This window comes from Zootoca vivipara, chromosome 7 (assembly GCF_965207765.1).
Source record: "Zootoca vivipara chromosome 7, rZooViv2.hap1.1, whole genome shotgun sequence".
NCBI classification, from domain to species: Eukaryota; Metazoa; Chordata; class Lepidosauria; order Squamata; family Lacertidae; genus Zootoca; species Zootoca vivipara.
Window position 1 is genome coordinate 15,599,686 of NC_142590.1, and position 21,877 is coordinate 15,621,562.

A 21,877-nucleotide genomic window follows, 5' to 3' on the forward strand; every position below is an offset into this window, starting at 1 on the left:
GCAGGAGAACAAAGCCTGCTTTGATCAATAACATGGATAATCCATAACTGCCGCAGAAGACTCCCTTTAAAGGAGCAATGGGGGTGCAAAATCAGAAAACTTATACCCAGATATTTAACATTCTATTTACATCTATATATATAAAAATCATGAAAGTGCGGGCTCCACTTTTCTCCGTAACCGCTTGACCTATCGTCCTGAAATTTTGACACAACGATCCAGGCCGCTCCCCGAGTGTTGTTAGGAAAAAACACACCCACGCATCTCACACCTCCGTAGGTAAAAACCTGTTTTTCAACAAAGTAAAACAGCGCCCTCAAGTGGATTTCCTCCCACAGTACACCCCCTCCCTTCCTGTGAAATCTACACCACACCCACAAACCAAATAATGACATCATCAACCAAGCAACTGAAACCACCAAGGCGGCCATTGCCAGACCCCTAGGCCCCTGTCAGGCTACTAGGCCCCCACTAGGCCCGGGGGGGGGAGGGCGAGCGCCCGGATCGCAGGTTGCAGCACGGCCTTTGTTTTATGTAGGCCCCTGCCAAATAACAAATCCAAATAACAAAACACACACACACACACACACAAACCAAAACACACAACAACGCCCAAACTATACAATACCCACCAAAATAAATGACAACCCCAAAATTAAAATTAAACAATAATAACTTCTGCTTCTCATGTTCTTATTTCAATTTTTTAAAATCTAAATATATAAAAATGTTCATGATGTGTGTGCAGGGGCCAATGTATGGAGATACAGGGGGAGGGGACAACACTCCCGGGGAAAACGGAAGGGTGTCCTACCGAAACACAGGGATGAGGGTTGGAGGGAGGAGGGGTGGGATACGTCATGGATCGGGACAGTGTGGGGGGAATCACAGGGATGACCCACAGCAACTCGTGGCCGGGTCAGCTAGTTAGAACATAAAACTGGATGGCTCGCTGGCATTGCTGGAATGCTTCCTGTTTCACAACATAGTTTTAAAGCTGCACCTGGAAGGGCCTAAATTAGCTTATAGATGCCTGACCAGCCTGGCCAATTCACACATTCAGCTGGGAACCAAATTGGGATCCATCTATCCCTAGTTAGAAGCCTAGCAACGTTAGGTCTTACGAGATTTCTGTCTTAGAAAAAAAAAGGGAAAGGGGCAATTATTCTAACTACCAATAAAGCCACAAACACGACTTCCTTGTCCTACATCATTTCTACACAATTATGTCTGGTCTGTAAGGCTACCTAGTGTATTTGATTGTTGCTTCTCCATATGCACCACAGCCACACTTGAAACAAATGTTTTAATTTTAAAACTAATTATATATCTATAATATTGATGGCATACTCAGTTATTTTAAACCCTCCACATATTGTGACAAACAGATTTCCTGCAACAGGCCAAGTCATGCAAAGCAAACACGTTTTAAGTAGTGGGGAACATAAGTACAGAAGTAAAATACACCCACTGAAAAGCTGCTGGTGTCAAACAATTCTTTATTCTGCCATTGCCCATATTTAAGTGACACATTCTTTGCTACCAAAAAAAGGGTATGTGTGGACGGGTGGTGGAGGAGAAGGTGGGGAAGAATCCATCCTACCAAATGTTTGCGTGAAACCTTGCAGGAACTGGTCACATCACATGTCTTAGAAACATCTACATGCTTTGGGCTTTTGTGTATATCGCATGGACAATGGAAAACAGAAAACAATAAAGGCAGGGAAATTATGCTTTCTGATCAAAGGCAGCTCAAGACAGCTGTGGTGTCAGAAGCAGAAAATCCAAATGGCTCCTGCCCAATTCTCACCAGTGCTTAAAATGTAATGATTGACAGCACACTGCCCTGTAACGGTACCCGCAAATCTGCCACCTGAATTGGAAATATTCACTCTGCCAAATAGTAGGGATGGCATTGCTGCTTTGGAAACTTTCCCATGGAAGGATTTAAATGGTGTATGCATAATTTGCGTGGAGTTCAGGGTCAATGTGATACACCTCATTCAAGAGGCATCCAATCACACTCTCCATGTTCTTATGATAGTTACTGGTGAGGTCCCGGATCTTTGCTGCGGTTTCTTCATCTATTTTTGTCGACAGGTTCCCTTGAGAGCCCATGATCTACAAAGGCAAAACAAGACATATCCCGTGAACGAAACAGGAACAAATGAAAAAGCTAGGTCTACTTTCTCCGAAGCCAGGCACGAAACAAGAGAAACCTCTCTCTTTAGTTTTCTGCACATACTGTCAACATGGAGGAAGCGAGGTGTGGATATCTTCTCTCACTACAAACCAAGCTATGGAAAGAAGCATCACAAATCTCTCCCAGTGCGTCCACTTTCGTAACATGTGGTGCACAGTGATGTATGACGTTGCTTCTGCAAAGCCCAGCATGAAGGTGAGAGACCATGGGTGGAATTCAAGGTTGTGCTAGTTGGTCATTCCACCAGTGCAAGCATTTCTGTTGGCCAGAAGAAATGGTCTCCCCTCTCGCACCCCTTCATGCTGTTCTGGGGCTTCTTCCAACCAGAGAAGATTCGGGGTAGGTGCAGATGGAGAGGGGGAAGCCCTGTTGCTCTAATGGGAGTACTAGTGCGCTGTGTTAGTTGAGTTCGGTCCCTTATCTCAGCCTACCAAGGTTTCACACATGAAATGAATTGGAGGAGGGGAGGAATTGCCGGTTGACTACAAATAATGACTGGAATTCCATCCATGGTCTCTCACTTTCATGCTGGGCTTTGCAGAAGAAATGTCAGACATCAGGCAGCCCTGAATTGAAGCACCCACAATGGTTTGATGTGCATGGAAGATATATTTAGAGTTATTACTCTAGCTCAGGGGTTAGCAAACTTTTTCAGCTGTCCCTCAGACCTTGTGGGGGGCCAGACTATATTTTTTTTGGGGGGGGGGGAATGAACGAATTCCTATGCCCCACAAATAACCCAGAGATGCATTTTTTTAAAGCACACATTCTACTCATGTAAAAACACCAGGCAGCCCCCACAAATAACCCAGAGATGCACTTTAAATAAAATGCCACATTCTACTCATGTAAAAACATGCTGATTCCCGGACCATCTGCGGGCTGGATTTAGAAGGCGATTGGGCCAGATCTGGACCCTTGGCCTTAGTTTGCCTACCCATGCTCTAGCTTATGTAGTTTGTCTGGAAAGTATCTTTAGCTGCAAGCATGTGAGTTGGGCCTTTGAACAGGAAGCACTGTAGGAACTGGACCTATGCATCTAAGCATCTGGGATGCATGGAAAGATTCACGCATAGAGGTGAAATACACATGCTCATTGACATTCCACAGAGAGACTATCCTCAGCCAAGTAAGTGTGAGAAGCAACCCTTAATTTATCCAATCTTCCCTTGGTACTCTTACTCACATTGGACTGCTTATGTCTGAAATCCTTTTCTCTTTGTAGCCTGTAGTGGTCAATCTCTGCTGTGGCTTCTTCTTTGGCTTGCTTCAGTCTCTTTCCCTTTCCTGGGAAAACAAAAAGGAGAGGTGATTCAGCTGGCATTACAGTACAAGTTAATATTATTTCTACATAGCCTTTCTTTCATGCCTGGAAATCTCAAGCCTGCGGCTTAGAAAAGGGCACAGAGAGCACCATCCTTGCCTTCAAACACAGTGAACTTGCTGCCCGCCACTCCCTTAAGCCCAACTGAGCATTAGCCTCCCCTTGGACTAGAAGAAACTCTGCTGCAGGCTTGATTTCAGTGTATAATATATAACCCTGCAAATAAACCTGTTAGGTTACCAACCACCCTGTGGAGAATGGATTCAATGTGCAACATAACATTTCTCCTACAAGTTATCTTTGTTCCCAGTGTAAAGATAAGGAATGAGATTCCCCGCCCGTGTTAGTTTATCAGGGCTATTTCACAGAGACTCCTGGTATTTCGTATCTGCATGACATGGGAACAAGTCTCGAGCTCTCCTGCTCCTCTGCTGGGTGTGCACATGCCTACAACCCGGGGTTGCTAACTTTTGATTTCAAAAACACTGTTCCTCTTGGTGAAACTGGGATGGATATAGGACAGGTCATGAGTATGAGCCACAGTAGAATCTCTGGCAGATTAGGCAAGGTGTCATGGGCTGGTTGGACACAGAGGAGTGGTGGGAGGAACCAGCTGGGGAACCATGAAGGGAAGAAGGCTCAGAACCCGGGGAGCAGTGGTAGGGCAATGACGAGCGGTAGCAGGGAGAAGAATGGGAAGAGGAGGTGTTGGACGCTGATGGGGTAACTTGGCTTAGTGAGCAGGGAGAGTCTGTGGCAGAGAGAAGTCAAGAATCGGAGGCAGAAGCTGAAGCAGGTGAGTGAGAGGAAGGAGGCCAAGAGGTAGAGATGAGTTAGGCTGGTGAACAGTCACGGGTGTGTCCCCCCTCCTGCTATGGTAGGCTCCCCTCCCCCCCCTGACTCCCAAAACCAGGCAAAGCATGAAACAGGAGGCACAAAAACAGGCTGCACACAGCTCAGTAAAAGCTTGAAAACACAGCTCAGTAAAAGCGAATCTTAAGTGAAGCTGGCTGGAGATTTGACAGGTAACTGGCTCTAAAATGGACCGTTTTTTTAGAAGGGAGAACCGAGGAGACCATTTAAAGAATTTGATTGCTTGCAGATCACATAGTAATTCTGTCCAGTGGCACCAATCCCTTAATTGGCGTTTGTCTGTGGATATAATCTCTAGTTTATGTAAATAATAAGAGTTCCAATAACGCTGGGTGAAATAGTGATAAAGGAAAGCTACTTCTACAACACTTTCTGTCAATTGTTAGTACTACCATTGTTTATATGATTTAAAATAAACACTCTGAGAAAATTTCTGGTTGTGTTAAAAATGACAGTTTCCGTGCTATTCTGCTAAGTGGTATTTCCCCCCCCCCCCACGTTTCCCTTCCAGGCCCAACCTTCCTCTTTTGTCACTCAAAAAGTCCAAGATGGCTTCTCATCAATTAATTTAACGTGTCTCCAGATTGCATTACTCCTGATCCTGTTACTCAGGGATGATGGGATTTGTAGTCCAGTAACATCTGGCGGAGCACAGGTTCTCAGCCCCATTTAAATTTGTTGAACTGTGTGAATCATTCATCTTGAGGTCAGCTATTGAGGCAGCGCACAGTATCTTATTTCTTTTATTTATTTAAAGGGAGGATATTATTACAGTCATACCTCGGGTTACAGCTACTTCAGGTTGTGTTATTTCGGGTTGCGCTCCACGCCGAACCCAGAAGTACTGGAACGGGTTACTTCTGGGTTTCGTCACACGCGCATGCGCAGAAGCACTAAACCTCGCTTTGTGCATGTGCGGCTTGCGAACGCTGCAGGTTGCGAACGTGCCTCCCACACGGATCACATTCACAACCCAAGCGTTCACTGTATTATTATTATTATTATTATTATTATTATTATTATTATTATTATTATTTCTGCCTTTTTAACAATGTACATAAACTTCTGAGAGGGAGCACAATTGCATCCATTGTCACTGAGCCTGTCTTCTGCCTCTGTTCCCCACGTGCTGGCTACAGGAAGGAAACTCGTATGGAGTTTACTGGGCATTTTGATTATGTGCTGACTCCATGATCAGGACCATTTTATTTACTAGCTCTCACATCAGCAACTTGAATGTTCCCAGGCTCCCTAACCGAAAAGACACTGGGCACTGTCACAATGCATTCCTTGGTGCAACCGTTGATGACTCCCTATCATGCTTTCAGCTTTAAATCAAACATTTCTTCTCTCTCTCTCTCTCTCTCTCTCCCCCCCCCCCATTTCCAAAAGCCACAGCCAGAGAACAGATTTTAGTTGTCGCTGATGAGAAAAGACATTATTCTGCAAGATTTGCCATATTGATTTGCAGCCAGGAGCCTTTCAGTCAACACCAACTGGATTCTATTTAATGCTGGCAGATTTCCAAGGCACTACAAAGATACAGTTCAGCCACTCGCTGAGTTGCAACATTTACATTTTATGGGGTTCCCCCCTCCCTTTTCTCAACACTTGCTAAATGCAAAGGTGGGTGGGGACATCAAAGGAGATTTCTAGCACAGATATGCCGCTGACATGAAAGCAAAGGTAAAGTTGAGAATGGGAGGAACAAATAATGACAAGAAGGACAGGAAAGTGATGGTCTTAAAGGTTAAGGGACCCCTGACAGTTAAGTCCAGTCGCGAATGACTCTGGGGTTGTGGTGCTTTACAGACTTAGGGAGCCGGCGTTTGTCTGCAGACAGTTTTTCCGGGTCATGTGGCTAGCATGACTAAGGCACTTCTGGCGCGACGGAACACCGAAACCAGAGCAGTGCATGGAAATGCCATTTACCTTCCCGCCGGAGAGGTACCTATTTATCTACTTGCACTGGTGTGCTTTCGAACTGGTACCGGTAGGTTGGCAGGAGCTGGGACCGAGCAACAGGAGCTCACTCCATCGTGGGGATTTGAACAGCCAACCTTCTGATCGGCAAGCCCAAGAGGCTCAGTGGTTTAGACCACAGTGCCACCCATGTAAAGGTAATCTTTAGAGAACACTAAAAACAAGGCCGCAATCCCATGCCCACTTACTTACCTGGGAACAAATTCCATTGAACTCAGTAGGACTTACTTCTGAAAAGGATTGCACTGTAAATTTTGCAAAGACCTGAGTTACTACAGGACCAGCCCTACCGTTAGGCAGTAGCAGCATTCCCAGGCCATTCCTCCTGGCCTCTCCAGCCATTTCACCCTGTTGCCACATGGCCTGTACTGTGCCCCCCTAATCTGGTTCAATGCCTTAGGTGTAGTGGAAGATGCTATTCCTCCACTGGTGTCGATGTAAGGTTCAACTGCTTCTGTGTGCTGAATTGGGGTGGGGGAGACCACCGTGTCCTTCATCTGAGGCAGCAAACTATCATGGGTCAGCCTCAGGTAAGTGCCCACATTCCTGAGTGGATTGCATTTATTTGTTTACAATCATACCTTGGGTTGCGAACACTGCAGGTTGCGTGTTTTTGGGTTGCGGCCCGCGCTGAACCTGGAAGTCCCAGAACGGGTTACTTCTGGGTTTCGGCACTCGCGCATGCGCAGAAGCACAAAATGACATGACGCGCATGCGCAGAAGCGCCAAAACGTGTCACGCACGTGTGCAAATGCGGTGCTGCAGATTGTGAACGTGCCTCTTGCACATATCACATTCGCAACCCGAGGTATGACTGTACTTGGATCTGTAAGGTTGAAATCTTAAAAATAAATCCTATGACTTTTTTGGAATCTGAAAGCATAGCTCAGGGCTTCCTTTTATATTTTACTGGGGTTTTATAATTTGTTGGAAGCCACAAATTATAAATTAGCTAGGCCAAGCCAGTCAGATGCGTGGAAACTTATTTATTGTTTGTGAAGCAATTTTCATCAGTGTAACGTGTTGATATATGCTACGCTTTGCTAATACACACAATTATATGCACACTTTACCCCACCCAGTATATGCAACTTTGTACACATTACTTGACTGGAGACCTGCACGGCAAACTTCAGAGAAGTGTGAATTTCAAAGGATAGCTGTGTTTCGGTTGGCATATTATTTCTGATACTGCAAATCTGGTAAGCTCGCCTTCGAATGAGGACTGAATCGAATTTCTTCCCCCACCCCTAGTGGACAGCTGGGTGCTCCATCTCACTCGGTAAGATCCCTTTAATAAAAGCTATACTGAAAGCAGGGAGGGGAGAACCCATCCATTTGTGAAAGGCAGAGACATGTCCAGGACAGGACATAATAGCCAGGAGGGGAAACCGGATTGTTTACTAATATGAAGTTTGCTTCTGTGGGCTAAAAGTGATTGACAATTCATGGCAGCCTCTTGCATTCCTCTTAACATTAAGAGTAGCACAGATTGGGGTTGGCAAGAGACAGAACATGTTCTACAAATCAGCCTTTCGGTGACTTGCCGAGTTTATGACTCCCAATAATTTAGTAATATGAACTAAAATTGCTTGGTTTCTGTGGACTGGTTTTTCTACTCAGTTTTTAGAATTCTGTGTTCAAACCCCTTGCAGAATTGTACACGTGCATGCAGGCTATTCCAGTGTATGGCTTATGGCACAAATGGCCAATGGGCTGATCTTCCAGGGTTGTAGGACTCCAACTCCCATCAGCCGCAGCCAATAGTCAGTGACGATAACTGCAGTCCAGCAGCAGCAGCAGCAGCAGCAGCAGCAGCAACAACAACAACTAGAAGGCACAACATTGGCTATTCCTGGCTTATGGGATGCAGTAGATTATTGGTTCCATCTCCACAGCCACCATGTTATACCTGGTTGGTGGATCTTGGAGTTTAAGCAAAAACCCAAAGTTGATCCCATAAGTCAGTCCACTCATGCCACAGTCCTGCAGTTCATAAAAGGGGTGCAATATGACAGCAGCTAAGAGCTGTAGCAAGGTGGTTCCCACTTGCGTGGAGAGGCAAGCAAGCAAGTTCAAACCGCGCAGCTTGCTTCACACAGGATGTGATGTTAAGGTGCGGTGCTTCACACATATCCTTGTAATGTATCAGCTTAGAGGAGCAAGTCACAGGTGGATGTTGAGAGCTGTTGTTGTGGCTGAAGTCTGTGAGCTATGGAGTCACCAGTCTGAATCTCACTTCAGCCAAAAGGGTGTGAGGAAAGCCACTATTTTCTCAGTCATAGCTCACAGGGCTACTCTTTATCTGTTCTTTGAAAATGTGACATACGTCACTGAAAGTCTACTCAATATTGATCCAGAGTAGAACACCAACGTATAGTTAGCAGAGTAAAAACTTAAACACGTTGCAGGATTCCCAAAAAATAGACCAGAGGCAATTAATATTTCTTCCAGCAGAGCTTTACTGCTGCTGAAGGCAAAGGAGCATAATGGTCACAAATCCAATACATTCAGGATTGGCACTGTCCATAAGAAATCCAGTTTCAAGCAGACTTAACTTAAACTGACAATAACTTATAATAAGTCACATACTTAACACTATATACAGAACACCACACAAGAAGGAAAAGAGACAGGAAGAGAAAGTGAAACCCAGGCTCCTTCTGGCCTTACTTTTATAGTAAGCATAGCTGCCAAGTCCGGGTCATAAAGATCCTGGATCGGCAGCGCGCGCATGACCGGAAGTTGCGTGACGCAACTTCCGGTGGCGCTTCGCCCTTCTATGGGCATCAGAAAATGGCGCCGCCGGCGCCGGAAGTCGCTTCCGTGCATGACCGGAAACACGTAAAAGCGACTTCCGGCGCTGGCGCCGCCATTTTCTGGTGCCCATAGAAGGGCAAGCGGCACCAGAAAAATGGCCAGGTAATTCTCCTCCACTCATAGCTGCCAAGTATCCCGATTTAAGGGACAATACCGGGATTTTCCGCTAAACGGGAGACCGCCAGGAAACGGTAAGAAAAAAGGGGTTTTCCCGGCGGATACGGGATACTTGGCAGCTATGATAGTAAGCATGATCTTGACAGAAAGAGATAACAGAACCAGTTTAAACCAGCTGTACTCAGCTTCTCTGAAGGAATAACCCAAACATCATAAACCTTCTGCTTGTTTCCTTCACACAGAGAAGCTTCTAGAAGCTTCTGGAACCCTCTTGAATTAAGTAGAATAGGAAATATATCTATATCTACACATCAGATCAATACTTTCTGCACTAAGAAATGCAAACTGACAACATGAACTAAGTAGTGTATAATTAAAATGAGGCCCATGTGCACCCACTCACATTCATCCCTTGTTTCCTGCAACTTTTATTTGCCTTCTGCTGTCGGGATTTAGGCTGTAAACCGCTTAGGATTTAGGGTGGCCAGTTGCATATCATTTGCAACAGGGGTGCCAACTTGAATAAAATATGGGGGGGCAGGTAAGCCCCATCCCCAATGATCACATGATGCGATGCACACACACCCTTTGAATGGCAATGCCCATCAACTTATAGGGGATGGTCCCCTCAAATATTTTAGGGGGTGGATCATGGGCAAAGGGACCTTGGCTCCTAGGAGCTGGCTCCTATGACTTGCATATTGCATTTCATTCCTCTGGAAAGTAGGAGACACGGCCATCCTGTCAGGGGGAAAGAGGGCCTTTGTTTTCTTGGTATGCGTACATTGACTGCACAACCACAACAACAACAAAATGCCCGTCAAATGCAAAGGAAGAAATAAAAATACCACCACGGAAAGAGCAAAAAGAAGAAATAGAAAGCAAAACTTACGGGATAGGGGGTGGGTGGGGAGATTGGGTCTACAGCGGTGACTCATCCTGAAAGTGCTACTTGACTTTTTATCACCGAAGAGATAACAGACGAAGTTGGTACAGCTATCAAAAAGTCTCTCTCACACAAAAGGAGGACGAGGAGAGAAGAGCATGAGGAAAAGAAGCAAACTCAAGGCACCTATTCTTAAAATCACAAAGCTCCTTTAAGTACAAGCTTGGATGGAAAGACCAATGAAGCTGGTCTCTCACACAGCAGAGGCAGCCATGTGGACCTTGCTTCCTGTCCCCCCCCCCCATGCTGCACATGAACTCTATATGCTATTGGGAACACTGCAAACAGTTTATAAAAGAATTCCTATTCCACCGTCTCATAAAATACCAGGGCAGCATACAACAATAAAACATGAAAAGTAAACCATTAAAAATAGAACAAAATATACATCAAAATGACTGGCTACTCGTGAAGATTTTAAACAGCGACATAGACCTGTGGGCATAAAAATGTCATCAAGAGATGCCTGAAAGTGATTGAGGCTAGCTAGGTGTTTAATACAGGGGACATCTGTCTGCACTCCTCCAGACAATATCAATGATCAGGTTGGATATAAAAGCTTGCTTGGGCAAGGCCAGATTAAGTCTTGTGGTATCTTAAAGACTAAATAATAATAATGGTACTTTGCAGACCAAGGAATACTATGGGCCTCTGGCGTTTCAGAGCTCTCAGCAAAACACAAGTGGTTTACAAAGATCAGTAATCAATAACGGAGTTTTAAAATCACCCATCTATTTTCCTCATCCATGTCACCATTGTTGTCGCTTTGCACAGAAGTCCAGCACAAACCTTAACATGCGACGCCTGTTCACATTATACTTCATCAAAGTCTCTACTTGTTTCACGCAGAACACTACAAATCACTTCCTGCCCCCAAACCTCCAAGCTTTCCCCCATGTATTAATTATTTGTTTGTGGGGCGGGGTTGCAGGTGGGGAGAGATACCTCAGATAAACAAGGCTATACTACCTGTATATTAATTACAAATGAACATTTGCCTGGGCAAACTGCAGAGATTCCATGAACTGGGAAATAAGAAAGTGCACTGAAGGGAAGGGGGTAAAGAGCAGCTCTTTAGGACGAAGGGATTCCTCTCTCCATGTGCCAAAACAATTTACTCTTCAAGCATAGCTCTGACTTCGTTAACCAGAAGGTTGGTGGTTCGAGCCCACCCAGGGACAGTTGTGGGCAGGATTCCTGCATTGCAGGGGGTTGGATTACATGACCCTCAGGGAACTCTTCCAACTCTACAATTCTATGACACTATGATTTAAAACACTGAAAGGGGAAGAAACCAGGCTAGCTCATCTATGTGCACACTTTGCTTCCTAACTTTCTTAATAAAGGTAAAGGTAAAGGGACCCCTGACCTTTAGGTCCAGTCGTGACCGACTCTGGGGTTGTGCGCTCATCTTGCATTATTGGTCAAGGGAGCCGGCATATAGCTTCCAGGTCATGTGGCCAGCATGACAAAGCCGCTTCTGGCAAACCAGAGCAGCACATGGAAACGCCGTTTACCTTCCCGCTGTAGCGGTTCCTATTTATCTACTTCCATTTTGACGTGCTTTCGAACTGCTAGGTTGGCAGGAGCGGGGACCAAGCAACGGGAGCTCACCCCGTCACAGGGATTCGAACCGCCGACCTTCTGATCAGCAAGCCCTAGGCTCAGTGGTTTAACCACAGCGACATACGTTTTTTTAAAAAAGGAAAGCTCAGAGTCCTTGGGCCCTGGTGTAACTGCTCCAGGTGCACCCTTGATAATCTGGACTTGGCCCAGGTGCTCCTTAAGATATCCTGATCCCAAGCTGTTTTTAGCAGAGATCAGTTCCTGATCAAATGGAGAAAGTATACCTGCATACGGTTTATATAAACAGCAGATTTAGGATCAATGCTTGTAGGCTGGCACAATTGCCTCCCGCCCATGTCAATTCTATGTACAACTGAATGTTTAAAAACCATCTAATATGACACGGGAACACAAAGGAGGTGCAAGAAGAGCAGCACAGACCCCAATCCCCTAATGAGAGCACACTCTTATGTGTTTTGGTTCGCCGATCACCTCGCTGTGGATGCTGTGATCTTGGTGAACTCGTAAATGGGAAAGCACAATCTCTCGGCAGCATATATTGATTACAAGGCAGCCTTTGATTCTCTGCAGCGTTCTTGGCTGCTTCAAATACTTAGAGGGTACAAAGTGATTCCTGCTAGTACAATAGTCCTGCTATTGATGAAACGGAACGTAAATATTGCCACAGGATTGTTACCAGATTACTGGGGGTGAAACTGTTGTCGCTGCAGTTTCAAGGTAATACGTGACCAGAGTTGGGGGCTTGACAAAGGAATCTTCACGGTGCCCAGAATTTTTGGAGGGAAGGAATGTGCTTTGAATGTGTTTGCAGCCCAACAATAGGTAGAGCCAAAGACAGGCAGAACCAGCTACCTCTGATTTTGTCCCCATATTACTTTCGGCTGAGTTCTACAAAGGCAACACAGACACTAAGGAGGAGGGAGCTGACAGCCAGGGCCATTTCTCTGGACTGGATGTAAATAAGAAGAGAGGCAGGTGGTGCTGGCTGAGTTGAGACTGAAGTTAGCAGGACACTGCCTCATTTGCCAAAACGGATCAGCTGTCTTTTTATGTGTGCATGTGGTTATATGTGCATTAAAAAGTTATTTTGTATCATTATTCCACAATTGCTCCCTTGTACCTATCTCAATATTATTACCAATACCCATTGCCCAATGTATCATTGAAGATTTCACTTGTTCATTTTTTGTTTCCCATTCTAATAGCATCGTATATATTTTCGACAACACATTAACATTGCCTTCTAGCAGGTTTATCTCTAGTTGGGAGGTTTGACTCCCAAAGCCCAATTTTTATATCTGTTTTAAAGACTTCATCATCTTAGCCAGTGGTCAGCAAACCTTTTCAGCAGGGGGCCGGTCCACTGTCCCTCAGACCTTGTGGGTGTGGGGAGAGACTTTTTTTGGGGGGGGGGGGGAATGAACGAAGTCCTATGCCCCACAGATGCATTTTAAATAAAAGGACAATTCTACTCATGTAAAAATACTCTGCTGGGTTTAGAAAGCGATTGGGCTGGATCCGGCCCCTGGACCTTAGTTTGCCTACCCATGCTCTTAGCCTTCCAATGATTGAAAAAAGCATACCCTCTAACATTCATCTGATGAAAATAGTGACATCCTATTCTATTTATTTATTTATTTATTCGTATTATTACCGGAATAATAATAATAATAATAATAATAATAATAATAATAATATACTATACTATTATAATACTATTTATACCCCGCCCATCTGACTGGGTTGTCCCAGCCAGTCTGGGTGGCTTCCAAAGTAAAAACAATAATCAAACATTAAACATTATAAAGCTTCCCTATACAGGGTTGCCTTCAGATGTCTTCTAAAGGTTGTATAGTTAGTTACTTATCTCCTTGGCTCAGGAGTACCATATCTCCATACCCTCCAACATTACTCCAATGAAAACAGGGACATCCTAAGGAAAAGAGGGACATTCCGGGATCAAACCAGAAACCGAGGTGGCTTCTGTAAATCTGGGACTGTCCCTGGAAAACAGGGACACCTGGAGGGTCTGAAATACGATAGAGCTGGAGTACAGCTTCTCCTCCTTCCAGCCGCACTCAATCTTCCTGTCTCTAATATTGGAATTCTCCCCTGTATCCAGAGGAAAGCAATCCTGTTAACTGAGCCCAGCTCACTGAAATCATCTCACACATAATGCTGTTTCTTGTCTACAAGCATCTTATGAGAAATGGCGGGCTTTCATTTCTGTATCTGTTCCACTGGTGTAACTCTGGGGGTTTCTTGGCGAATATCAGGAGGGTGGAAACACTGTAAGAAAGATCAGACTCAGACCCTAACAAAGCCACATTTGATGAATGCTTAGTTTTTAGACTCAAGGCAATTGCTCACCCCCACCCTGTTTCTCTCTGGCTTGCCACGCCACATTGGATTGCATGAGGTTGCAGCGCACATGTGAAGCTGTATCGGAAGTGACACGTAGCAATGTAACTCCTCTGGGCATGGCACAGCAATGAAGATGGCGCTTGGAAAAACTAGTCTTATCCGTGGTTCTGTGACTTGAGACAGCTCTGGATGGAACTGACTGATCCAGCGGTAAATTATCCGCTCGGTGGGCAGCGCAGTCCCATGTCAGTACCTGCCTCTCCATGAGTAGATTTAAGCTGCGGGGAACACCAAACGAACAGAAAACCTTTTGAGGCCTCGAGTCAATTTATGGGCATTTGTCTTGCTGACTCTGCTTATTGCAGGATTCAAAGAGAGATCAAGTGTGATTATACAAAGCCTCGCCAGTGCAGAGACAATCTGGCGAGGAACCATGTGGATTTATTGAATATCGTTTCAACTTCTGGGATGCGCATTCTTCCGCCCACCCCATGTTATTTAATCACAGTTGCCAGACTCTATATGTTAGGGCGATCTCTCGGATTATGTACAGATGGGCACAAACTATTTTAAAGAGTTATTCCACCCTCCGCCCCCCCCTCTGCAAAGAGCCTGAAGTGTATGTTTTCCCAGGGTTAACGTTCATTGAATATGACTGAGCTTCTATGTGCTCAGCAACTGTGCCGAAGCCTCCAGCAGCCGCTGGCCTGGAAGTTGGGCTGACTCACTGCAAATGCTTCACGATGGCCTGAAATCAAATATTTTGATTCAGGCTCATGCTATCTATCAAACCTCAATATGAGGACCGAGTGTTCTTATTGGACATAGACGTTTTGCTACGTGGTATGTGGCACAACACAAACTGACTGCTGTGGGGCCATGGCAAGCTGTAGAATTGGAGAGAATATGCTATCCTTTCCCTTGAGATTTAAAAGTTTATGGTTTCAGAGAAGAAAGTAAGATAACCAGAGTCACACCAAGCAATGGGGACAGAAGGTGGTGGATGTGACCATTATCACAACATAAAGCTATTCATCATTCATACAATTAGTGGAAACACTCCTCAGACTTAATATAGGAGACAAATTTCCAGAGTGCATTTCATGGCCTAGAAGAGGCACTATTATGGGCAGTGGCATAGCATGCATTGGCAGCACCCGGGCCAAGGCAAGGATTGCATCCCTTAACCTCCTCGTGGGCATTCGCTGTGCCCCTGTGGTGGTTGCTCCTCATGGAGGTCACCTGCTGGTCACCGCATTTGCCCACTCAGCTTGGTGAGCTCCCAGTGAGAGCAGCAGCTGGCACTCCTTAGCTGGCCTGGTGGCATCCCAGTAGTGCCGGAGCCACAACAAGCCTTGGATGAGTCCTGTCTCTGCTTGGTGGGCATCCTTTCTCTTTCTGTGAGGAGAAGAAGGCACTGCCACAGCCCCAGAGGCCTGGCCCAGGAGCAAACTCACATCTTTGGAAGGCGGCCGTCATGTGGCCTCGGTGAGGGAATCCATCATGGGGGCACTTGGTTGGGCCCCCTCAGCATCCTGCCTTGGGGCCACCCTTCCCCCACACTACACCACTGATTATGGGAAATGCCTTTTGCACATGATGCAAAAATTCATGGTTTGCCGAAAGAGACAAATGCTTTATGTGCTGTAACATCACATCAAATCTAGGCCTTAGTCTTTGACCATTTCGATGGGGCCTTGATATGTGACCTCTCAAAACACCTCAAAAATATTAAGAGACATAAGTCATTTCGACATTGCCTAATAAACTACTGAAGCAGCACTGAGCACTCTCAGCTGTAGTCTCATGACATTGCTTCCGTTTTTAACCCTGCAAAATCAAAAAAGGTGTGCTTGATGCACGGTGTGTATATTACCAAGTTCTGGATGTCATGCTAGCATGGCAGCCTCTACGGTTTCCCACACGGCCATTGGTCCAGTCACACCAGCGACCTGCTGTTTCTTATTTCACTGAATTTGGACACTGTGAGTAAATTGGCAGCGTTGTGGATGCATTCAACCACTGTCTCTCTCTGTTACACCTGATTGCGTCTCATGACAGGACCTAGATCTAAACCTGCTGTTTTACACAAGGCGAAGCAAAAATTAATGAAAGGTTTGGATCACATTAACCTTTTCTTTTATGCACTAAGCGGCACAAACAAGGGCCTGTTGTTTGGTCACTCAAGGACACAGCTGACATCAAGGGTCGGGATATAGCAGATGTTTGATTCATACCAGATGTGTAGATCTCATCACACAAGAGGTGGTGGCAGAGATATGAATTTAGGTTCAGTGCCTTCTGAGCTTTAATATGGCAATAGGTGAAAGTGAGTAGGCTGAATGCCGGATGATGATTGCTCTATATATTACAATCGTGCAAAAAATAATAATCATGTAATCAATACATTTCTTCCAGGCTTCCTCCCCCCTTTTTCCTTATCTAGGTGCACACAGAGGGTAGAATATTTTGCCCCACAGGAATAAGTCCACACACGTACTCCCATCACTAGTGTCAGGGTAGAAACCCAATAATGAGGTATAGCAGTCCCCCATCACATAAACCCACATTGTGGGAAGGGACTGCTACCCCATTAGTTGATCCCTTACCTGCTGTGGAGCGTGTATGTCAATTTAGCACCTGTGTATGTGGGACAATTCAAGCTTGCCTTTCCCACCCAGTCCCAGTTTCTGCTAACGTGTTGAATGGGTGAGAAAAATCCCTTAGCAACGTTGCACAGGAGTCGCCTCACTTAATCCCACGCTACTGGCAATAGGGTGGCTGGCTTCCTTTGGGCTGATCGTTGTCCTCTCTTCCTGCTAGGCATTGATTGGCTGGGAAGGGCCTATATGACCAGCCCTGTCACTATGGTGGAGGTTTTTGAATATTACTGCAAAAGTGTGGGACAAAGCTATGCGGAAGCATGGAAGCTTCATGTGTACACTGCGTTCGCACACGTTCTCTGGGAGCGCAGATCACACTGTATTGCTTTACCGCATTACTAGGAGAAAGCTCTGGGAAAGATGGAGAAGAAATGTAACAGCAGGATCTCTGAATGCTCAATCTAGCAAAGAAGACCCACAAGCAGAAGAGGGTTTCTTTACAAATATCTAATGTGGATGCAATTTGGGGCCTGCAGTGTTTTCAGATGCAGCTTGCACATAAAATTTGAGGAAAAGCTGCATTTGGCTCAACAAATCCCCTCTTCGGGTCTGTGGACATAAAATCATAAGATACCTCTCGGTATGTTCTCCAGATGTGATCTAAACTCACCTTCAAGCTTGCATTGATAGCTATGCCAGCAACATGGATGCTGGCTGAAGCCTCTAAGCCAGGCATCCCCAAACTCCGGCCCTCCAGATGTTTTGGGCTACAATTCCCATCTTCCCCGACCACTGGTCCTGTTAGCTAGGGTTCTTGGGAGTTGTAGGCCAAAACATCTGGAGGGCCGCAGTTTGGGGATGCCTGCTCTAAGCCTTTCTCCTTCCTGCTGTCCCCAATGATCACCAAGTACCTCTGTCTCCACACGTTGATCGCTATTGCCTCCTCCTTTTCATCCTCCATGTGGCAGAAGCACACGCCACTAGGTGCCTGAGGATTGACCCAGTTACAGAAGATAACAGCACTAGTAGGCAGGGAGGAGGCGGTGCTAGTGAACAACAGAACCAGTGGGGAAAGGTTCAGCCTGTTCAGTTCACTGAAATATCCCAGTGCTTTGGTTTGATGGAAGGTATGAGCCACCTGGGAGCTGACTACACAATGACAGGCCAGCAGGGATGTCCCACTGGCCTGTGCACAAGGTCTTGTGGTTTACTCACAGTGCAACCCAAATTAGATAAGGGAAGGATGTCAAGGAGATGAGTAATTACATAACCTTGAGAGGGCATCTGATGGCAGCCCTGTATAGGGGAGCTTTTTAAGGTTTAATGTTATATTATGTTTTTACAGTGGTACTTCGGGTTACAGAGGCTTCAGGTTACAGACTCCGCTCACCCAGAAATAGTACCTCGGGTTAAGAACTTTGCTTCAGGATGAGAACAGAAATCACGTGGCAGCGGCGCAGTGGCAACAGGAGACCCCATTAGCTAAAGTGGTACCTCAGGTTAAGAACAGTTCAGGTTAAGAACGGACCTCCAGAATGAATTATGTTCTTAACCCGAGGTACCACTGTAGATATATATGTTGGAAGCTGTGCAGAGTGGCTGGGGCAACCCAGTCAGATGGGCAGGGTACAAATAATAAGTTGTTATTATTACTATGACTTGGCCACCCTGGCCTGTTAGTATTACATATTTAGCATGCTGTTCATATCCCAACTTTCCTCCAGTCTACTAGCTCTTAGCTGAACAGCAAGATTATAAGCCTTTAAAAGAGGTTTCAGAAATACATTTTCTTGCCTCCTTCCCCAGAACAGAAAAGCAGCAATCGCTGAAGCATGTAAAAACTTAACACACAACAATCTCTTTGCAAGAAAACGAAGGTCATGTTTTCCAGTTTAACATGTCAGGCCCTTCTCTGTTCAGAAAGGGCAAGCTCAATGTTTTGCTTCACAACTGAATCCTGAACCAACCAGGGCGGACTGCAACTGGCTGGAACAGATTTCCTCGGAACTGGTGCTTTCTGAAGGAGGGGCTTATGGAGGTGGGTGTCACTGGTGTGCAGGTTACTAATTAAAAGCCCAGCACACAAAGAGGAAGCAATTCTGGATTGTACACACTCCACAGGCCACAATGCAACATAAAAACCTCTGGGGCTGTATAAGCAGTTCACAAACCATCTTGCCCGTTCGGGTGACTGGTCTGCAGTTAATCTGGTTAATCCAACTGAGTCAACCGTACCAACTGCAGTGGAGATGGCCAACCCGTGTGACGCTGTTCTCAACTGCAGGTCCAAAGGAGGGCTTGTGGGAGTGGTTGGGTGCACAAAACACCAGAGTGATCAGTTCTAGTGCCTTATGAAGGAAAGGTGTAGATTTACAGCAAATCAGCCTGCCAGGTCTCCCAGGCTTTATAGACGTAGGATGGATGCAGCAGCAAGAAGATGGCTTATCTCACCCAAGCAAACATTCATGCATTCTTTATACACAAAGCAGCATATGCCACTTTGGCCTGGATTTCCCATCTCTCTACCTGACTAGGTGAGGGCATAGGTGACAAATACCCAAATCTTACAGATAGTCATAGCTGCCAAGTACCCCATTTTCCCCGGGAAACCACGTATTTTCTTACCGTTTCCCGCAAGTTTCCCGAATGGCAAAATACCCCGTATTCCCCTGGATTACGGAGCTCCTGCTGGCAGCCATGTTCTTATGGTGCCGCACCGGCACCGGAAGTTGCTTCTATGCACTTCCGGACATGCGTAGAAGCGACTTCTGATGCCGCTGTGCCCATTTCCAAAATGTCCACAGTGCCAGAAGTCACTTCTATGCATGTCCAGAAGTGCATAGAAGTGACTTCTGGCGCTGCGGACATTTTGGAAATGGGCACAGCGGCATTGGAAGTCGCTTCTATGCATGTCCGGAAGTGCGTAGAAGCGACTTCTGGTGCTGCGGCGCTGCTGATCCCGGATTTTTCAATCCGGAACTTGGCACCTATGCAGATAGTTCCCCTTTCTGGACTCAGAGCTCAGCACCCCAAGCCCCCATATACGGACAGTATCAAAGCAAGCCAATTATCAAAGCAAGTGAATATAAATATACATGAGCTCGTTGCTATCACAGCTACCAATTAATTGTGGGGTTTTCTTGACTACCAAGATGGCGTCTGCAGTGGTTCCAGAAGAGTTTGCCTTTGGTTCAACGCAGACACCCAGCCCTGTGTTGTTGGACTACAGCTCCCATCATCGCTGATCATGCTGGTTGGGGGAGATGGGACTTGGGAGACCAGCCACCTCTGGAAGGCCACAATTAGGTTACAGTCAACTACAGTAGTACTTAATGGAAGTGAATGAAGGGAGCAGAAGCATAGCTCTGAATGGGTTAAAAAAAGCCACACCACATACAAAACACTGAAAGCAAAACTCTCATTTCATGGAATTGAAGCCAATTTCATTGGTTGAAGACCCAGCCTCAGATATGTCCCAAGACAGTAAGGAGTTTAAGAGAGAAATGGAAGCAGAAGTTAAAATATTGAGTAAAGATGAACTAGCCCCAAAATTCCTATGCTTATTCTATAGATGTTGCTGCAAAACAAAAAAGAATATGATTTTATATTTATGACTTCATACTCCTCATAAGTGAAGGAAAATGTACTAGCTACTGTAATACAGGCAATCTGGAGAAATAAGCAAGATGTCGCAATTTTAACCACATTTGGGTGGGAATGTAAAGTAGCAAAGCAATTTTGGATTAAAGCAATGCAACTGAGGGCAGTTAGAAAAGCCCACAGTTTTGTTGTTGGGTGGATTGGAACAACAACAACAACAAAAACATTTATATGCCACTCATGTGACTGGGTTACCCATCACGCTGGGCGACTTCCAACAAATTTAAACACAATACGGGTTATTTTTGGGTTAATATTGATCCAATATAAAAATAAACATTAGTTACAGTGTAAATATTAGTGGCTATTAATTGGAACAAAAATAACTCACCATAATATACATACGACAAACTAATATACATACGACAAACTATTATAAGAAATGTGGGCAAAAAACAACAACTGTGGACTGTTGGTATAAGTTTATTTGCTACTGGAATGAGAAACCAAATTATCAGAATGATATAAAATATGTGTTGGAAGTAATCTGCAGAAATAATATGACGAGGAGATAACTTCACTCATAACAATACTACAAATTTAGTTACTCACTTGGTATAATTTATGTTAAGCAGAGAGATTTGTTATGCCTGTTTGTCCATGCCTCTTTATGTGGAAATGACTTATTTAAAGCTAAAAAAATTACATTAAATAAAAATTCCTGTGCTTTTTCAATTGACATTCATCAAAGAAATGCAGTCAGCCCAGGGGCTGCACAACTTACTTTTTTTGGCTTCCTCAAGCTTGTCCTTGGCACGTTTTTCAGCCTGCAAAAGCTGTTGGATTCCCTGAGACTGGCTCGTCATTCTGGCTCCTTGATTTCAGAGATGCTGTGTGGTGACTGGGAAAGAGGAAGGGGGCTTTATGCTGTGTCTTGTTGTGTCAACATTAAGAGGATTTACTTTGCCCTGTCCAAGCCTGCTGAAGCAAGATTCATGCTCTGGGAGGTGGCTGCAAGGGAGGCACACAGACCAGTTCTCTTTTACTCTGGTTTATACAGGATCATTGAAATGTTTTGAAAATCTGATGCCTGTGTTTGTCCATAATATTTGTGGACTTTTTTTTTTTTTAAAGAGCAAAAGTAATTAGAATACCGGCAGATCTCAGGGCACTTCCAGACCGTTGCTATTTTCGAGTGGGAAATTAACACACCAGCAAATTCTGGTAATACAATTACAGCCAGTTCCTTGATTGTGCAATGAACCTGCTTCCCCAAGAGATCATACTTTTTTTTTTGCAATATGGTGAAACCACTGGAAAGCACAGGATGACATTTGCATGACACAACATCATATAAGCTCTGCACAAGCATATCAGGATGAATGCTTAGGAAACACAGATTGTCTAGAAGCAGCCTTAGATTTTAAACAAATTCAACCCCCATCAGTGTTATCCTA

At 45.1% G+C, this 21,877-nt stretch overlaps 1 protein-coding gene across 1 annotated transcript; it reads right to left on the reverse strand.

The window, feature by feature from the left end:
- Window positions 1–1,482: 1,482 nt before the first annotated feature.
- On the reverse strand, window positions 1,483–21,302 carry ATP6V1G3 (ATPase H+ transporting V1 subunit G3). Its single transcript, XM_035123411.3, has 3 exons — window positions 21,205–21,302; window positions 3,390–3,490; window positions 1,483–2,121 (listed from the first exon to the last, which is right to left on the reverse strand). Exons 1-3 carry the CDS (start codon window positions 21,284–21,286, stop codon window positions 1,948–1,950), a joined length of 357 nt encoding a protein of 118 aa, XP_034979302.1. The 5' UTR covers window positions 21,287–21,302; the 3' UTR covers window positions 1,483–1,947.
- Window positions 21,303–21,877: the final 575 nt, after the last annotated feature.

Bases quoted from the DNA above. Each gene is read 5' to 3' on its own strand.
- ATP6V1G3 (XM_035123411.3), bottom strand. From the start codon at position 21,286: ATGACGAGCCAGTCTCAGGGAATCCAACAGCTTTTGCAGGCTGAAAAA. The intron at 3,491-21,204 runs GTAAGTTGTGCA...TTGTTTTCCCAG, and splicing joins GCTTGAGGAAGCCAAAAAAA to GAAAGGGAAAGAGACTGAAG. The intron at 2,122-3,389 runs GTGAGTAAGAGT...TTGCCTTTGTAG, and splicing joins TCAGACATAAGCAGTCCAAT to ATCATGGGCTCTCAAGGGAA.